General features: G+C 34.4%; 1 protein-coding gene across 1 annotated transcript in view; it reads left to right on the top strand.

Moving 5' to 3' along the window:
• The window catches only part of LOC136030715 (kinesin-like protein KIF20B), a 66955-nt gene that overhangs the window by 33859 nt on the left and 19300 nt on the right, over window positions 1–13796 (top strand). The window contains exons 6-9 of the mRNA XM_065709787.1: window positions 1431–1553; window positions 4967–5090; window positions 7219–7398; window positions 11711–11874. Of these exons, the coding sequence (XP_065565859.1) occupies window positions 1431–1553; window positions 4967–5090; window positions 7219–7398; window positions 11711–11874 (591 nt within the window). The remainder of the gene's footprint in view (window positions 1–1430; window positions 1554–4966; window positions 5091–7218; window positions 7399–11710; window positions 11875–13796) is intronic.

Genomic DNA, 13796 nt, shown 5'->3' with positions numbered 1-13796 from the left:
CTTATTTCTTCTCCTTCATCTTCACAAGTTAAAACTCGTGGTAAATATAATCCGCGGACTCCTAAGGTAGTTACAGAGAGGTCGCGTTTTTGCCTGATGTATTTGATTCCTCTACATTGGGAAAGATTGAAAAATGAGATTGATTTTAATGTAAGCATAGATGCTATAAGACGGAAGTTGAAAAGAGTGCTGATTGAAATGTATAAATCTAAATAATATAAAAAATGTTTTTTTTTGTTTTTTTAAGGATGTTTATTATTTTTTTGAGTATTGGGTTGGTCTCCGGGGTTCGCCCATGAGGCCTCCAGATGTCTTATGACTCACTTGGTTTTAAGTTGTAAATTTAATTGTGTCTCAAAATGGTGCGCGGAGGATGAAAATGGTATCGTACGGCACGGGATTTGTTTTTATTTATTTCTGCCAAGATTGGTTAAGAGAACTATTCATTTTTAATTTTTGTGTATATTTAGTGTTGTTTAAAGGTAGCTCAATTGCATTCGAGCTATACTCTCAGCCTTGAGTTACCTAATATTTTGTATATTTTGGTTATATTAAAAGAACCTTGAACCTTGATTTGCTTTTTCTTGTACGAGCAGTCCTAAATGGGAGCCGATGTTTACCCCTCCCCGGTAAATACCCCCCTGAAAATACTCCAAGTGATTTGTCTAAATTAATGGTCTCTAGACATTGATTTTTAAATAAGCAGGCATGAGAACGTTTGAGCACATGGGTTGAGTTTTGGCCTCCTATAAAAAGTACTCTGAATGCTTTTGCTTATCGTATTTGCCGGAAATGCACTGACTTTATACTTTTCAAGTTTAGAGTTCCAAAGGCGCCATTTTTTATTTATTTTTTTTTAACATTGGATGACATAACATTGAAACTATTAACAACAAACTGCAATACTATTAAGTAGAACATCAAAGTAAATATGAGCGTAAAGATAAAATCTCGATCAGCATTGCTGTACAGATCGAAATTGACAACCATAGACAGTTTACCTTGATATTGGGTAGTCATGCAATTCTACCACCTCATAAAATTGCATATTTGTTAGTATTAATAAATGGAAACGCTTTTTTATAATTTATTTGAATTCTTCTACCTACTTTGACTAAACTACAAAAATATGAAAGTGAAATTAATGTTTGAAAGTATATATGTATGTATGTGAGGTATGTATGTATATATGATAATATGTGTGTATATACGAAAGTATGGCTATTTGCATGTATATATGTATGTGCGTGTAGAAGTATTTAAATTTATGAACGAAAGTATAAATAAAGTATGAAAATAAAATCTGATTGTTTGAATTTTGTAAAGTGGAAAATTACACAGCCATATAAATCTTCAAAATAATTAATATTTAGAAAAAAAGTTTTTTCTTTTTTTCGATTCTTAATGATTTATGTTTTATAAATTTTAAGCTTCAAGAAAGAGCCGAGGAAACAGCAGAAAACCGTTTACGATCGCAGCAGGAATTCATGAAGAAAAGGAGAGAGGATCCTGTAGCTAATGAAAACCTTGTGAAGGAAAATCGAGCGTTGAAGGTATCCCCTCCCTTTTTTTTTCTTATAATTATTTATCATTCGTCCTGCTTGGGCATAAAGGTTGTCCTTTTATATTAAAGAGTTTTTAGGTCAAGAGTTTTGTTAATATTTTTGGGTTTCAGATTATAGACAAAAGTTGTTTACTAATTTTTGCTTTTATTGGGATGGATTTGCCAAACAGTGCGGTAAATAATCCCATCTCGGATGTGACCATATTCCGGGCACAACTGCGACCAGTTCTGAAAACGGTAAAAATTAGTTTTATGGAAGTATTGGTAAGATTCACGCGACCGCATTTCTGACTATAGCGGAATTTATTGTCCAAAGAGTAGAGTAAATTATCGTATCTCGGACGTGACTGTATTCCTGGCATAATTGCGGTCAGTTTGGACGATCGAAAGCGTTGGTTTTGTGGGAGTAAAATTGATGCGATCGTATTTCTGACAATGACACAATTTTTAGCGTGATATTGTACTTTAGGTTTTATCAAATTACAAAAAAATGTTTAGATTCTTAAAACTGTTAAGAGGTTGTGGTTCTGTAATATTTTCTTTGATCATACATTTTGCTTTTGTTTCTTTTCTTTTTATTTTATACTCTTTCTCTTATACTCTTTATACTCTATCTTTATACTCTTTTTGTGTACATGATTTATAAATACGTTAATTAATGTTAAGTTTCAAAATTCATATAATCATATAAAATGTCTTAGAACCTGGAAACTGAATGTGTCTTCTTAAAAGCATTTTCAAAAGTGGCAGGTATAGTATAGCTTAGGACAAAAAGGTTTTTCAAAAGGTGAGAATCAAATAGGAAAATCAAATTTACGCAATTAAATTCCGTATTCAATGATCTTTCCAAATATAATAACCACTCCTGATTTCACTAGGTCCCATAAAACTGCATTAAATTTTTGTCATCCCTTGCTGGCACTGCGGAAAGAACTAGACAATTTCCAATGAACAGTCCACAGGATCAAAATAAAAGAAAACATATAAACTTGCAAAAGAAGCAACACCTATCTAGGGATATTTATTCTTTTTGCAAGCCCCTCAAAAATTCTTTTGGTAAATTTCATTATATAACTTGGGTCAGAAATCCATAGAAATATAGTAAATTTAGAATTCTTGAAAGGAAGGGGGACTGTTAGGCCCCATTGAATTTTAAAGTGGGAGGAAGGGGACAAAAAAGTAAAGCTACGTTTTTTCAAAATTTATTGCTGTGGTTGACAGGCTTTGCTGCTAGTTTTTAGTAGTAATCGCACATTTATTATCAAAAAAATTTACAGAGACAAAATTAATTGGTAGCACACCAAAAGCTTCGCTTGCGAGGGAGTGTTATTAACAAAAAAGAACAAAAAATAGAAGAGAGAGAAAAGAAAAAGCAAAAATAAGTTACTTTACAATAAGCAGAGGGTGAAACCGTGTACCAAAAAGAAAATTTACATCAATAATTCCTACATAATAAAGCAACATAATATAATGATCCGGAACCAAAAAAAAAAACTATAAACAATTGTTATCAAATTTAATTCCATCATACTCAGTCTGTTTCGAATGTATACTTACCAAGCGACCCCACACGCAGCTCAGATTTGAAATGACTAATGGGTAATTCCTTGGTACTTGGGACAAGTTTATTCCACAGCTTTGCCACTCTGTAAACAACTGAAAAAGCAGCCCTACCTGAAACTAGGCCAGGAACCTCAATATCTCCACTTGTCCGAGTTCCGTGATAATGGACGTTGGACCTCTCCCGAAATATTCCGGTAAAATAGTCTGGAAGAAACCCATGATAATACTTGTTCGTAAAAACCAGTGTATAAAAATTTAATTATACTGTGCTCAATATACTGTACAATAATTATTTTGTGTTCAATGGCTTGGCACGATATGTGCGTTGAGTCTTTCGGGAAGAACTTCAAGATCTTGACGCTGGTGCGGGGCAGGGGAAACTGTAGGACCGACTGAACTAGGCTGCCTCATGAGGCACAAAATGCCTACTCTACGCAGCAGAAACATGGTACCTGAACCAATATTAACAGTCCTGACTTTTGGAAAAAAAAACCGGCTGTGTCTTTGCAGAATACTGAATATCCACTGGCCACAGAGGATGACAAATCATCTGTGAAAAGACACGACAGCCTTTAGTAACCGACATTAACAGAGTCAGAAGGTGTAGATATTTGGGACACGTCCTCTTGACACGTTTTCTTGACTCAAACACTGCTATGTCATTTGCAATGTCATTATCATTGACCTGGACTTTTGGGTTTAATCTGATGCCTCCTGTCACTGTGTTCCGCAAGATGAAATTAATTATTATCACAAAAAATAATGGTGATAGAACACACCCCTGTTTTACTCCTGACAAAATGCGGAAGAAACGAGTTTTCGTCTCTGGTGTTTTTACGCAACCTAAGCTGCCCTCATACATGGTCGTAGTAATCGTCACATTTTCTCAGGGATTCCATAATGGATGAGAATCTTCCAGAGATTTTCATGATCTACGGAAAACAATGCCTTATTGAAGTCCGCAAAGACCTTCTAGATCTTCGAACACCACTCTCTGCTTTCTTCAGCTAGAAGTCCAACCGAGAATTTAAGGTCTGTACATAAGCGATTTGGCCAGAAACCATACTGTTCGCTTCGGAGGTGTCAATCAATTTGTGTTCGGATTCTCTGTAAGATAATGGATAAAAGAATCTTAGTGGGTATTAACAGTAAACTTACAACGCCAGTTGCCTGGCTCGGTAGCGTCTCCTTTTTTGAATATCCTAATGAGTGAGTTGCCAGTCTGATGGTACTTTGGCTGTTGTCCAAGTCCGAGTGAAGAGTAAAGACCAAACGCTTGTATGTTGATGCCTTTATCAACATGCCTCTGCATGATGTGTGATCCAGTCCTAGTGATTTTCTATTTTTCAGTTTAATGAGTGAGTTGCCAGTCTGATGGTACTTTGGCTGTTGTCCAAGTCTGAGTGAAGAGTAAAGACCAAACGCGTGTATGTTGATGCCTTTATCAACATGCCTCTGCATGATATGTGACCCAGTCCTAGTGATTTTCCATTTTTCATTTTCTTTGCTGCTTCTCGTGTCTCACTGGTAGAAGGCAGGTCCGTACTGATATTTAGGGGACCATATTCGCACTGGACTTTGCTAGTAACCTCCGTTGACGGATTCTTGCGTTTTTCGTGTATTCCCCCCACCCCTTGCTGAAATAAAATAATATGTGTTTTTCTGGTTCTTTGTCATTGCCATTGTTGGATGTCACGTTTATTAAACAAAAAAATGTGATGTAGTTGGCTTGGATGTATGTCAGTGTAAAGTAACTCGTTGATTTTTTCTTTCAAATAGAATTTTTTCTAACAAATTTCCATGACTTTTATTTTGATATGATTTATTTTATTTTTTAAGAATGCTAACCAAGACTTGGAAGTGCAGCTAAAGAAACTGCAAAGCACTCTTGATGACCATAAGAAAGCATTGGCTGATTCCCAAGGGGAAATAATGAGGTTAACCTATAGCCAATCTTTGCAAGGTAACTTCTTTTATGTTTGATCTTTTTCCTTTTTCTTACCATATTTTCTATTATTTCTCAACATCTCAACCTCCCAATATTTTTTTTTTATTCACCTACTTTTATTATTTCAGAAGGGGAAATAATTAGGTTAAAATATAGCCAAGCATTGCAAGGTACCTTTTATTTTATGTTTGATCATTTTCTCTTTTTTACTATATTTCCCATTATTTTTTAACTTTTCAACCTCCCAACCATTATTTTCTTTATTTCTATGCCTTTATTATTTCTGAAGAGAAAAAAAATGAGGTTAAAATATAGCCAAGTATTGCAAGGTACTTTTTATTTTATGTTGGATCTTTTTCTTCTTTTTTTTACCATATTTGCCATTTTTTCACAAGCTCTCGACCTCCCAACCATTATTTCTATACTTTCATTATCCACAAGTGAAAACAATGAAATTCAGCTACAGCCAAGCATTCCAAGGTACCTTTTATTTTATGTTCGTTTTTTTTCTTTTTTTACCATATTTCCCATTGTTTTCCAACCCCCCAGTCTTCCAACCATTATTTCCATACTCTCATTATTTTCCAACGGGAAATAATAATGTTAGCATTTAGCCAAGCATTCCAAGGTACCTTTTATTTTACGTTTGACCTTTTCTTTCTTTTTACCTCATTTATCATTATTTCTCGACCTTCTCTCCTTTGTTTTCTTTATATTCATGTTTTTATTTTTTCTGAAGTGGAAAAAAGCTAGTCGTCCCCAATTGGTGTGGGAGCATATCATAAAGAAAGATTTAAGGGAAATGAAAATTTAATTTGAGGGTTTAAAAAAGGAGGCTTTGAATAGATTGGGATGGAGGAAGAGCGTGCATAGATGTGTTGGCTTCAGGCGTCTTGATGCGGTGGGGAATTGTTAGTAGAAGTAGTAGTAGTAGTAGTAGTAGTACATATATATATATATATATATATATATATATATATATATATATATATATATATATATATATATATATATATATATATATATATATATATATATATATATATATATATATATATATATATATATATATATATATATATATATATATATATATATATATATATATATATATATATATATATATACTAGCAACTCACAGCAGCACCAAGCTGCCTGAGGCCAACACAGCTACGCACGCTCCTCTTCCATCCTAATCTATTCAGAGCCTCTCTGTTTACACCCCCACATCAAATTTTCATTTCCTGGCAAAGAGGAACAGTGAATAATTCACTGGAGTAAATCTGAGATAATGGACGGGGGGGGCAGATATCCCCTTCCGTGCGTCCCTGTCTCTCATTATTAAGTTTTTATAGGTTTATAGATTTTATAATTCAATATAAAAGACTGTGAACCACCTCAGAAGAACAAAAATAGGGAAACATGTCTCGTTTAAAAAGTAAAAAAAGAATCAATTTTTCACGTTCGGAAATCCTTTTTGATGTACAGATGACTTCGAGCGAAACGGTCCGAGAACTGGCAAAGAGGAACTGTGACTAGTCTATTAGATAAACAAATGACATTGAAAGGCACAGTTTGAGTACGAGAGCATAGTTGGATCATATTTGTCCATGTTCCGTCAAAAAAAAAAAAAAAAAAAAAAAAAAAAAAAAAAAAAAAAAAAAAAAAAAAAAAAAAAAAAACCTGCTGATTTATGCGTTAATATAGAAAGGGCTATATGAATTCTTTTGGAATCCATTCTACTCTCTGTTTTTTTTTTTTCTGTGATCCCACTGGCGAAATCAGGGAAGCATCCCTCTCATGATTTCTTCTGGCTGGCTCATTCCTTGTCTTTTCTGTTTTCACTCTTTTTTTAACAATTTGTTCAATTAGGTCAATTATTGGCGTCTTCTCCGCCCCCCCCCCAAGATTTCGCTCTATATCCACCCCTATTGTTATTCTGAACGTGCCATAGGTGCTAATAACAAATTATTGTTGTGTTTAAAAATTAATTATATACTTGCCATAAAAGAAATAATATGGAGTCCCTAAATAATAGGGACTTATGGAGAGTTTCCCATAAGTCCCAGAGTTCTTCCCTGACTAGTTTCACAGATCTGTTCGTAGAATGAAGGAAACATGAATATGTTATCTTGAATTACAGGTGAAAAGAATTTCGATTTTTCACGTACCGAAACCCCTTTTGATATACAAATGACTTTCGATGAAGTTGTGCGCAAACTTGAAAAGAGAAACCGTGAGTATGACGATATAAGGCAAAAATATGAGGACACGGGTAAAAACTTGGAGGAGGTGATCGCTGAGCTTGATGAGCTTGAAACAGGTAAGTAGACTTACACTTTATTTTTAGGGCCTAAACTGTATTGAATAAATAGCAAACGGGGGGGGGGGGAGAAAGGCATTTTACCCGCAATAGTGTGTCTTGGGGGTTTTAACAGTAAATTTGAAATATTTGGCAATGAGAGCAGAAGGGCATGCTACAATGCTGTTCCCATAAAAACAAAAGTAGCTACATTAGCAACGAAAGTAGCTACGTTATCAAGAAAAGAGTAATTCTGCTCACTTTTTTGTAGCTATAATATCAGCCAAAGTAGCTGCAATAGCAATAAAAGTAACTACATAACAACAAAAGAATGATTCTGTTTACTTTTTGTAGTTACATTAGCAACAAAAGTAGCTACATTAACAAGAAAAGAATAATTCTGCACACTCTTTTGTAGCTGAAATAGCAACAAAAGCTGCTGCAATAGCAATAAAAGTAACAAGATAACAACAAAAGAGTAATTCTGTTTACTCTTTTGTAGTTACAATAGCAACAAAAGTAGCTACATTAACAAGAAAAGAATAATTCTGTTTACTCTTTTGTAGCTACAATAGCAACAAAAGTAGCTACATTAACAAGAAAAGTAACTACATAACAACAAAAGAGCAATCCTGTTTACTCTTTTGTAGCGACAAAAGCAGCTACAATTACAACAAAAGAGTAATTCTGCTCACTCTTTTGTAGCGACAATAGCAACAAATAACTACATTAACAAGAAAAGATTAATTCAGTTTACTCTTTTGTAGCTACAATAGTACAAAAGTAGCTACATTAACAAGAAAAGAGCAATTCTGCACTCTCTTTTGTAGCTAAAATAGCTATAGCAACAGAAGTAACTACCATAACAACAAAAGAGTAATTCTATTTGATCTTTTGTAGCTATAATAGCTACAAAAGTAGTTGTAATAGCAATAAAAGTAACTGCATAACAACAAAAGAGTAATTCTGCTCACTCTTTTGTAGCTACAATAGGAACAAAAGTAGCTGCAATAGCAATAAAAGTAACTACATAACAACAAAAGAGCAATCCTGTTTACTCTTTTGTAGCGACAAAAGTAGCTACAATTGCAACAAAAGAGTAATTCTGTTTACTAATTCTTTTTCCGTTCAATAGTTTTTTTTTTCCAAAAGTAATCGATATTGTCACAGTTGCGTCCCATCCCACTGCCCCATGCCTAGACATAGATATAGGTCTGTATAGATTGTCAATACGGTGACAAAGCAATATCACTATAGTGGCCTATATTAATAAGTTAGACATTTCAGGGTTAGTTGAGAAAGACTTTGAACTAGCTAGAATACAATATGTCTTCTAGCTTGACTTTTGATACCTCTTCTTCGGATACTGCAACTAATGGCACCAAGAGTATTGCGTTGAAACGTTTAGGATATAGGTCTATAATAGACTTAGAATAGAAAAATAAACCTAGGCTTTTAGTTTTTAAAAGTTTTTTTTTTAGTTTTTTTTTTTTTTTTAATTTTAAGAATAAGAAATTTTTATATTTGCCGAACCTGCAAGATGTGAAAATTTATTTCGTGAAAAAGGACGTAAGCTGAAGAGAATCAGTGCGGGAATTACTTAATTAATTGATTCATTGATTAATTAATCATCGTTAAATATAAAATGAAAGAGAAACTAAAAAGAAAACTGAGATAGATCTGGTGAGGTTAAGAGCCCACACTTGGCAACTTTATTGGAGGGAGGAAGAATAAGTTAAGTTAAGAAAATTTATATCCTTATCTCCTTACCTCAAATATTTTTCCCTATCTGTCTCAAGGAAGTTGTTCATATACTTGTTAATAAATAACAATAAAAAAAAAAATATCTTTAAAAAGTGTGAACGATACAAAAGCAAATCGATGATCGTCGAAGCCGTACAGGATAACTTTAAGATTAAATGAAAATCGCATGTAAAAGAAAGGGTTTTCATTCCAAGTTTTAACTGGGGGATAGGGGCAGAGGTAAATTGAAACACATTTTGTATATCAAGATTGTCAAAATAGCAATACTACAGTATCTCGGGAAAGGCGGGGGTATGGGGGTAGAATTGAAGCCTTTGGCAGGTAGTTTATAGGGAAGGGGGTAAGGGGACTTCTGTTTTTTTTTTTTGGGGGGGGGGGGTTAAAAATGTTTTTTTTTGGGGGGGGGGTTAAAAATGTTTTTTGTTTTATACAGAATTCAATGATTCAAAGATAAATAGAAATACATCATGTGTTGCCGGACTATAAACTGGTCTCTCTGTAATATCTCAGAAAAGGCTCGTTGGATCAAGCCAAAACTCTTTGGGGGCATTGGACGCACCAAGTCGATCTCGAAAAATGGGGGAGGGGCTAAAGATATTTAGGCTGCGATTCACTTAAGCATACTTGCAGTATGTATGCCGTCAATTAGCGTAGTTTTGGCATCGCATAAATTAATAAAGAACCACCGTACATGACTAAGGAACCACCATGATGATTCATTAGATAGATGAAGGGTCTTAGCACATGTTCTGGATTCTTTCTATTTACTTTTTTTTTAAATTGGAAGACCTGATCTTCCAATTGAAGGCCTATTGAAAGACCTATTTGTTAAAAATTCAAGAGTTAGAATTTATCTGTCTGGAAAGCGGTGTATAAAATATCCCCCCTCCCCCAACAAAAATCTTGGATACATCCTTGGGTATTAGTATTACATTATTTGAAATATAGGCTACAAAGAAATTTCCTGTATTCCGTGAAGGTAAATTACTACTTCTATTAACGACTCACCGAAGCAACAAGCCACGTGAGGCCAACACAGCTTCGCACGCTCCTTCTCCATCCTAATTCATTCAAAGCTTTCCTCTTTACATCCTCTCAGGAAGTTCCCATATCCTTTAAATATTTCTTTACATCCTCCCATCCCTGTCGAAGACGACCTGCTTTCCGTTTATCCCTCTTCGGTTGGCCGAAAAAGACAATCTTCGGCAATTTGTCCTTCTTTGCTTCATCCGCAGAAGGTGTCTAGCCATCTCAACCTTTCTCTCATTATAGCTTGAGAAAGCGGGATTGAACCATACTTTTTGCAAGACCTGCTGTTTGAAACACGGTCAGTGAGTGGGTACCCAGAACAATCCGTAGATAATTTCTCTGGAAAATATCTAGCAAATCTTTGCTAGATATAGGGCCTTTGTTATTCTACTTTTAACATTTTCACTGCTCCCGCCGTCTTTAATAATAATGCTACCAAGGTAAGTGAAGCTGTCCACTTGATCAATCTTTTCGCTGCCCAACGTTCCCTTCCCATCTTCACTTATTCCTAGCCTTAGCGACTTAGTCTTCTTAACATCAATTATCAAACTTCTTATAGCACCCTGAACTCGCAAAAACTTTAAATGCTCATTCATTTTCCTCAAACTTTCACCTTGGATGCTTCAATTGTCAGCATAATGTAAGTCCAGGAAAGTTTTTCATCCCTGTTTGATTGTGCATTCTCCCACTGTCTCTCCTGCACTCCTTAAGACAAAGTCAACCAAAATGATCCGTATTAAGGGAGATGAAACACGACCCTGCTGAACTCCTGATTCCATGTCAAACTAACTGCTAACCTCACGTCATAAACCGCAGCAATATTTTTCTCGTAAATAGAACAAATCACTTTAATTTGCTTATCTGGTACAACTTACAAGAATAGGACCAAAAAGTGTGGATATCTTATAAGAGTGGAAACTGGTGTTGGTATTGACCAAAAAATACTATCAGCCCCTTGTGGTGCTTGGTGACGTTTGGCATTTTTTCAAATTTTGTAATCGTATAATTGTCACCCTAACTTTACCAATTATCCAAAAAAAACCGATTTTTCCTATTATTACACTGGTAAAAATGCCAAATTTCACCAAATACTAGATGGCGTGATATTTTATTTCTTGTCGTTAAACCTTCGCTAACGCTCTTCTATTGGCTGAATGCCTTTTTATAATTTATAACGCTGAAGACTAAAAGAATCTGATGATTCAGACTTCTCAGTAATTAATCTAAGAGCTAAAATTTGGTCGATGTGCTGGTAAACTTATTTGACAAATTATAGGTCTGTGGAAAAATCTATTTGTAAAAGTTAAAGGCCTATTAAAAGACCTATCCTGTAAAATTCAAAAGCTAAAATTTACGTGTCCAAAAAGTGGTGTGTTACCCTAAACTAAATCTTTAAAACTCAAAGAAAGTTTCTTTACTGCACTTTCTTTTTTCATAATATAGTGGATGTGTTTTATAAAGGATGGATACTACTTCTTTTGACAAGCCTTTCCATTGTTTATTTTGAAAAATGAGTTTTTAAACCAACCTTTTTTTAAAGAACACCGGAAGCTTAGCGAAGAATTTGAGAAGTCAGAAAATACTCGCCAGTTCATGGAGGCCGAAAAGGAACAATTGAAAGACAAGATTAATGAACTTGAAAATTTCAAGGTGTTGTATCTGGAATCCGTTGAAAAAGCTGATGAACAAGATTCTGCAGACAAGGTGTGTTCAAACAATTTCTCTGTTCGTATTCTGTTTATATGCCTTTCTTTATTCATTCCTTTTAGTTCCTAATTCTTGTCTTTCTATTGTATTACTTTATCTCTTAAGTTGTGATGAAAAACTCGAAGCAAATTGTCATACTAGAGAGCCTTGTGGAGACTGTTCTCTTTCTTTTTTTCTTTGTCAGTTTTTTGTCATAAATGTATTTTTCGCTTCTTTTGGTTTAGTTTGTAATCTTCATCTGTCTATCTTATTCCTTTATTTCTAGGGTTGTGGCAAAATATTTAAAGAAAGCTGTCATTCCAGCTAACCTCGTGGGGACTGTTCCCTTTTTTTCTGTCAATTTTCTTTTTATAAAAACTTTCTGTTCGTTCCATTTGGTTGTCATTTTTCCTTCCTGTTCTTCTGTATTATGTTTCTTTTTATTTCTTTCTATACTTCCTTTGTGACGAAAAACAAATCAAAGGAGAGAAGCTTTTGGCGGCTGTTGCCATTTTTTTTTTCTGTCAGTTTCTTTCATAAATACATTTCTCTGTTCATTCGTTTTCGTTCCTAGTTTTCCTAGTTATTAGTTTCCTAGTTTTCGTTCCTAGTTATTATTTTGTGAGTAGAGTTGTGACAGAATATTCGAAGGAAGCTCTCACTCTTGTGAACCTTGCGGGGACTGTTGCCCTTTTTGTCTGTAATTTTCTTTTGATAAAACCTTTCTCTATTCGTTTCTTTTGGTTATTTCATAAATACATTTTTTCTATTCATTTGCACTCGTTCCTAGCTTTTGTCTTTGTATTTTATTATTTTGTTAGTAGAGTTGCGACAAAATATTCTGAAGAAGCTCTCACTCTTACAAATCTTGCGGGACTGTCCTCATTTTTTTTTGTCAGTTCTCTTTTCGTTCCCTTCTCTTTTCCTTTCATTTAGCTTTTAGTTTCGTCTTTCCTTTCCTTTCTGTTCTTCTCTATTCTTTCTTTCCGTACTTTTTTTGTTGACAAAAAAAAGCTGAAGCAGAGAAGCCTGTGGTTATTTTTCACAATTTGTTTTTCTCTGTCAGTTTCTTTCGTAAATACGTTTCTGTATTCATTCGTTTTCGTTCCATTTTTGTCTATCTATTTTATTCCTTTGTAAGTGAGACAAAATATTCGAAGGAAGGTCTCACTCTTGCAAATCTTGCGGGACTGTTCCCATTTTTTGTCTGTCAATTTTCTTTTCGTTCCCTTCTCTAGTCGTTTCGTTTAGTTTTTAGTTTTCGTCTTCCCTTTCCTTTCTGTTCTTCTCTATTCTTCCTTTCCATACTTCTTTAGTGACAAAAAATTGAAGCAGAGGAGAGCTTGTGGTGACTGTTCCCGCTTTTTTTTTCTGTCAGTTTCTTTCATAGATACATTTCTCTATTCACTCGTTTTCGTTCCCAGTCTTGTCTATCTATTTCATGCGTTTGTGAATAGAGTTGTGACAAGATATTCGGAGGAAGTTCTCATTCTTGCGAACCTTAGTTCTTGTCTGTCCTTTCTATTCCTTTATCACTTCTGTTTTGACAAAAAAAAATTGAAACAGAGAACCTTGCAGAGATTGTTCCCAATTTCTTTTCTTTGTTATTTTTTTTACATGAATACATTTCTCTATTCATTCCTTGTAGTTCCTAGTTTGTGTATATCTTTTCTATTCCTTTATTATTACGATTGTGAGAAAATATCTAAGAAACCTGTCGTGCAAGAGAACCTTATGGAGACTGCTCCTTTAGGCTTTGAGGGGCTGTAGTGGTACAGCCCAGGGGCTGTAAGGTTTGATTTTTTTCTTTCTTTTTTTCTATTTCAGTCCATTATATTCTCTTTTCCATCTCCTTTGTTAATTGTTTTTACTAATGGTTATTAACGAATGATTGTTCTATGACATCATGTATGGTGTTGTTTGCTGTGTTTTTTTTTCTC

The sequence above is a fragment of the Artemia franciscana genome, chromosome 8 (genome assembly GCF_032884065.1).
Source record: "Artemia franciscana chromosome 8, ASM3288406v1, whole genome shotgun sequence".
Classification (NCBI taxonomy): Eukaryota; Metazoa; Arthropoda; class Branchiopoda; order Anostraca; family Artemiidae; genus Artemia; species Artemia franciscana.
This window is presented reverse-complemented; position numbering and strand designations above follow the sequence as displayed.